Raw genomic sequence first — 6,279 nt, 5'->3', positions numbered from 1 at the left:
CCCCATAGAGCTCGTCTGCGGAAGGAAGCATGAAGTGCTCCAAAATCTCCTGGTAGACGGCTAAGTTGCATTAGGGAAATAAATGAACTTTTGCACGATATTCTAATTTTTCGAGTTTCACCTGTATGTATACAGGTGAAACTCGAATAATTAGAATATCGTGCAAAGTTCATTTATTTCGCTAATGCAACTTAAAAGGTGAAACTAATATATGAGATAGACTCATTACATGCAAAGCAAGATAATTCAAGCCGTGATTTGTCATAATTGTGATGATTATGGCTTACAGCTCATGAAAACCCCAAGAACCCCAAATCCACAACCTCAAAAAAGTAGATTATTACATGCAATCAATAAAACAAGGATTGTACATAGAACAATATCGGACCTCTGAAAAGTACAAGCATGCATATGTACTCAGTACTTGGTTTGGGCCCCTTTTGCAGCACTTACTGCAATTACTTTTGCACGATATTCTAATTATTCGAGTTTCACCTGTATATAGTTGAAGAACTGCCTTTTAATTGAATGCAAATTATATAATAATATTTCATAAGCATTGCTGTGCTGCTGTTTTTGATGACATGACACTGATGACATGATAACACTAATAACATAAAGTGACATTCTTAAATAAACATATCAACGAAATATTGAAACTGTACTTTGTGTGTGCTGGTGACCCACCGTGATTACTAGAAGTGAAGAGCACTCACCCTGTCATCACCAACCGATTTGAACTCCGAGACTATGAAGGCCACAAGGTAGGTGGACATCTTTGGAGTTTTATTAAATACTGTGACTTGCCATTGCTGTCCTTCCCACGTTTCAGAAGTAACACCTAGAAGACAATCATTTGTTCAGAATAGTAAAATTGATTTACTAAAGGCAAATAGGCTGTTCACTTTGTAATTGAAATTGCATTTTGTAGGGGAAGTTTCCCTTAGCTTAGTGAATGTGGTGTACCTACACTTTGTAAACAGTACCCAATCATGCGCAAGGAAAATTGTTTGCTTGCAAAGTGAACAGACTCTTTACCTTTAGTAAATCAATCCCCTTGCCTCATTACACAACTGTCATGAGTCATTCTAGAATAAACTGCATCAGCTGTGAATGTTGAAATACCAGCCTTACCAAGTTGATTAAAAAATATTCTTCTATTATTCTCCTCAGTAAACAGAAGTACACATTGCTGTATCCTTAAACAAATACAATATTTTTAATAGTTTATATTATAAAATTTTGACTTAGCTATGCAGTCATTAATTAGGGATAATGGGATATATTTTCAAAGGCAAGCCCAAGTAGGTAGAATGAAGTGGAGATTGATAGGTCTTTATCCGGAACTTATATTAAGTCATATTACACAGTATACTCACTCTATTGTATTAGCTTAGTGGAACTACCCTTTAAGAGCTTAAAGTGGAGCTGTTAGTATCTTTTCTGGTCTGCATGAATACATTCCTCACAGGTCATACTAAACAGCAACAATGTAATTTAACAAATGTACGTTTTATGATTAAAAAGCGGTCCTGAGTGTAATTTTAGAGGAGCTTCTATACATTGGTTCATGTACAACCGAATGTATATACCAATGGTGTGTGAGATTGCCTTTCATGCATCTCTTAGTGTAAAAATTCTCTATTTTTTTCTTCCCTTTTTGTACTTGCAAACTTCTAATAAACTGCTATTATGTAACATTATTTAAATAAAAGCAGTCCTGGAGTTCCAGTAAAGTGACTTTGCCTAGATTGAGATGGATGTCATCAGTCTGCTCTCTATTCTCTCACCCAGTGATCAGACTGCAATGCTGGAACTTTGTAGAATAGCACAAGGTGAAAGGCTGCAACAGGGGCTGATTTGTATCACACATTTGTAAACACAGCCAGGATCTGCACAGACACCAGGAGTGCCATAAGTGCGTCATCTCTGAGCCAGCATTTCAGGCCAGAAAGTACACGCTGAGTACATGCTGACCCTGGATGATGCTTGAACAAAGATGATGCTGTCCTTATAGAGAGAGAAACAGATGAAACAGGGGTAGTAATGTGATCTCTGTTCGACATAAGAAATACTTGTAAGTGTTACACTTACTTATTGCTCAGTGTGCAATTGCTTAACATGAAAAAAATATATCTGATGCTAGGTAGGTCCACTTTGATGCCAATTTTATATCTGTACACTCATGATGGAATACTTTGTGACTCACTGATAGAATTCATATTGGAGAGTGCAACATAGTTGGGCTTGTATCTGAGGGTAATGTTGAAAGTTGCTTTCATTGCTGGCTCATCAAAGCATGGGAATGCCTTCCTTGCATCATGTGCTTGCATTTGGGTTGTGGCAATAAGTCTGTTAACAAAAAAGATATTAGCTGGAAAACCATCTACTCTGAACCCATCTACTCTAAAAACCCATCTACTCTGAACCCATCTACTCTAAAAACCCATCTACTCTGAAACCCATCTACTCTAAAAACCCATCTAGTCTGAAACCCATCTACTCTAAAAACCCATCTAGTCTGAAACCCATCTAGTCTAAAACCCATCTACTCTGAAACCCATCTAGTTTGAAACCAATCTACTCTGAAACCCATCTACTCTGAAACCCATCTACTCTGAAACCCATCTAGTCTGAAACCCATCTACTCTGAAACCCATCTACTCTGAAACCCATCTAGTCTGAAACCCATCTACTCTGAAACCCATCTAGTCTGAAACCCATCTAGTCTGAAACCCATCTAGTCTGAAACCCATCTACTTTGAAGCCCATCTAGTCTGAAACCCATCTAGTCTGAAACCCATCTACTTGGAAACCATCTACTCTGACGACCATCTATTCTACTGCTAGTTCCCAGATTTAGATGTATGTTTACAGTCATACAGAATCATCAAAGTTTGCCACTCTTTACCTGTTTCTATGATGGAAACACACATATCACTGGGACTCAGTCAGGTTGACATTGCTCTGGTAACTAATAAACAAAAATCTAACAATTGGACGATATATGCCATGATCTAAATGGGACAACATTTTAAGTTCAGACATGCAAACTGCATATCTGACTTAAGAATATCCCCGCAACATATGTAATTTCACTGAAACCGAATGCATGTTTAGCCTAGATCTATGTATATAAATTCTACATGGAAAAGTCCAAAAATGATTGGGTAGCAGGCATATAACGATAAAGGGATATTGCTGGAAAGGCATTGGGCTGCACACACAAAAATAACATTTACAGCATCAAAAATGATAATATCTACATATTCATAGCCATTGTTATAGTTATGCCATGTGCTCTTGATGTTGTCTTACAGAAATTATAAGTCGATGGAGAGACCTTCCGCACTCCCCACAGCAGTCCCGGCCAAATGAGAAAAAAAAAGTGGTGCTCGCAGTGATGAATTACCACGGATGGCGCAGTGCAAACACAGGAAAGCCAGGAAATCACCAGCACTCAGTAGTAAAGATAACTATGTCCCTTTTATTGGACAGAAAGCGTCACAGACATCCAAATAAACCGACGTTTCGGGGCCATCTTTCTGCCTTGAGGAAGGGACCCTGCGCGGCCCCAAAACGTCGGTTTATTTGGATGTCTGTGACGCTTTCTGTCCAATAAAAGGGACATATTTATCTTTACTACCGAGTGCTGGCGATTTCCTGACTTTCCTGTCTTACAGAAATTGTTAATGTTTCTTCCTTATATTTTCTTATATTACACTCTATATAACTACTTACTTGGTTGTATTATCTTCCACATATTCACTGCGGTAAAATCCTGCCAGGTCATTTGCCAGTTCTCCAATATATTCTGTGTGAAGCTTGTATGTTTTATTACTTTGCAGAGTCTCAGCAAGATGCAGCACCAAGTAATTGGTCCTCTCCACTAGCTGTTCTCTGTTTATGGCAATATCTCTATTTGTATCATCCTTGAGAACAACATTTTTAGTAAAATTAAGTTTTTTGCTGTGGATAATAACAAGATTGGTGGGAGTTACACATCTGAAGTACGAAGCACTTTTTCCATGAAAGACATAGAGTCCCCGGCTGTCCTTTTCCAAGACCGGTCTGAGATCAACATCATAGTGATCAGGTATCAGAGTCTTTGGAAGTCGGTAGAGGTCCCAAGGCTTATTTGATGCAGGTGTGGTAGGTTTCGATGTACTGGCTGTACTGCTGGCGGTGGATGTAGATCCCCCATTTTCTACTTTATTATTATTGGATTTTTCATTAGCATAAACTACTGATAGTGCAATGATTGTAGCCACTGCAGCTATGGCAGTAAAGATGGCAACAAAGGCTACGAGCTTGCTTACATAGAAGCCCTTTCCCATGGTGTTGGGAACAGATGCCACAGAAACAGGGATTCAAGATGTAGTCCTTTTTCTTATACTCTCAATAGTCAGAGCCAAGCATTTGTACTGTTTGGGAAGTTAATTGGTGAAAAGTTAACTTGTTGGAGCAAAGGCTGAAAGTGAATCATTATAATTGTCTTTCTAAAATTTTAGCTTTGTGCTCTACACATTGATAGATCAACCAGTTAATAGAAAGCTGATGTGAAAAGTACACCTAAGAGAGAAAAAAAGCAAGGTTACATATTCTTAAATACATACGCCAATTTTCTTTTGTCAAGTTAAGACATTAAAGCTATGCATCCTTTTACTTAAAGTAAAACTATGGGCTCCTATTAAAAATAAATACGTGTTGCAGTAATTATCTAATTACCTAATTATCTGCACTTGCAGTTTTCTCTTAGTTTCCCTGCAAAGTCCCCCAAATGCCTCGACCTTCAGACCTTCAGCTAGCAATTTAAGGGGAACTAATGAAGCTTCCTATGATAGTGTGGCAACAATGCTGTATCTCTCCTGAATTCAGAGCAGAGTTGCTACTCTCATGTAGGCTGTGCCTACTAGCACTACAGTAGGTGAACACATGTTGCTGGTGGGGGTTGTAGGGGGGTATCTATTAACATTGTCAAGCCTGTATTGTGTCAATCAGCACCTTGCCACGCCTAGTCCTTCCCACTAATTTCTGGATTGACAGGACTGCCTTTGCTGCTGATATCTGCCCTCTGTGAGCTGCAGTGTCTGGAAGGGAGAGTGTGTGAGGCGCAAATAAAAGAGGATTTGACTCAGTCAGGGTAGGTAAAGGAATTTTACACATACATTATAAAATATATTTTTTTGTGTAGATGTCCACCTATGTATTCATAGATGGTGGTACTGTCCAGGCTCATCGATCTCTAGAGAGCCGCCTCTGTTCATTTCAAAGTTTTTATTGAAAGTTTTATCACAGTGACAGGTAACACAACAAATGTAAAACATGAGTTACAGTTATGAAAACCACCTAAATAAACGTATCAGAAGTACAGGAATTTCCAATGGAACAAGGAAACTAGATTGTAAACATGCAATGCATAGATACTTTGAAATCAGTAAGCCAGTTAGGACAAAGATAAAAATGCATATTTGGCCACCAGAGTCCAGTATGTCAAAGTTCAGTAAGTAGTGCACTAGGGACAATGTAGGTGTGAAGTGGCTATATGGCTTCTAAGGTAACAGCTATGTTAAGGCAGATATGGGAGAGAGATGCAGAGGTAAATTAATATTGGAGATGAAAAAGGTAGTGGGGAGTTGTTTCAGTGGAGGGTTGGGGGGCTTGGTATAGGGTTAGGGGTCAGTGGACAATGGACTCTAAGTTAAATACCTGATATTTCCCAAGGCTAGTGACCAATGGAGGATAGGTTAAAGAGAAAGGTGAATCAATGTTATTTCCTGTTCTAGTAAAGGAATCTACACTTTAAGAAATTTGGCATGTGCATCATTAACCCCTTCATGACTGAGGCCCTTTTTTCCATTTTTGCACCCATGTTATATTCCACATTTTAGGCCTGAAAATGACGTAAAACCCCCCAACATTATATATTTTCTGAATGCCAAGACCCTATAGAATAAAATGGTGGTAGTTGAAAATTTTTATGTTGCGCAATATTAGCGCAACTCCTTATTAAACCCCAAAATTTAGTGACAAATTTAATTAAATGCCCCAAAACACAACAAATTACCAATTTTTTTAATGAAATATAAAAGATGAGGTTACAACGAGTAAAACGATACCCAACATGCCCAGTTTACAGATTGCGTGCGACCGTGAAACGGCGAAAAACTGCAGTACCCCAAAAAATCAATAAAAGACACTTTAAAAGCCCCCACAGGTCATCAATTTAGAGATACCCCAAAATACTGCCCCTAGAATTATTGCTCTCACTCCGGCGTG

At 38.5% G+C, this 6,279-nt stretch overlaps 1 protein-coding gene across 1 annotated transcript in view; it reads right to left on the bottom strand.

The window, feature by feature from the left end:
* The window catches only part of LOC108799880 (aminopeptidase N-like), a 36,985-nt gene extending 32,607 nt beyond the window's left edge, over window positions 1–4,378 (bottom strand). Inside the window, exons 1-3 of the mRNA XM_018571817.1 lie at window positions 3,742–4,378; window positions 2,210–2,352; window positions 717–841 (exon numbers count right to left, since the gene is read on the bottom strand). Coding sequence (XP_018427319.1) covers window positions 717–841; window positions 2,210–2,352; window positions 3,742–4,337 — 864 coding nt within the window. The 5' untranslated portion in view covers window positions 4,338–4,378. The remainder of the gene's footprint in view (window positions 1–716; window positions 842–2,209; window positions 2,353–3,741) is intronic.
* Between the last annotated feature and the right edge of the window lie 1,901 nt (window positions 4,379–6,279).

The sequence above is a fragment of the Nanorana parkeri genome, unplaced genomic scaffold (genome assembly GCF_000935625.1).
Source record: "Nanorana parkeri isolate BGI_ZX_2015 unplaced genomic scaffold, ASM93562v1 scaffold42, whole genome shotgun sequence".
Taxonomy (NCBI): Eukaryota; Metazoa; Chordata; class Amphibia; order Anura; family Dicroglossidae; genus Nanorana; species Nanorana parkeri.
Note: the sequence above shows the minus strand (reverse complement) of the source record. Positions and strands in the feature narration are given on the sequence as shown.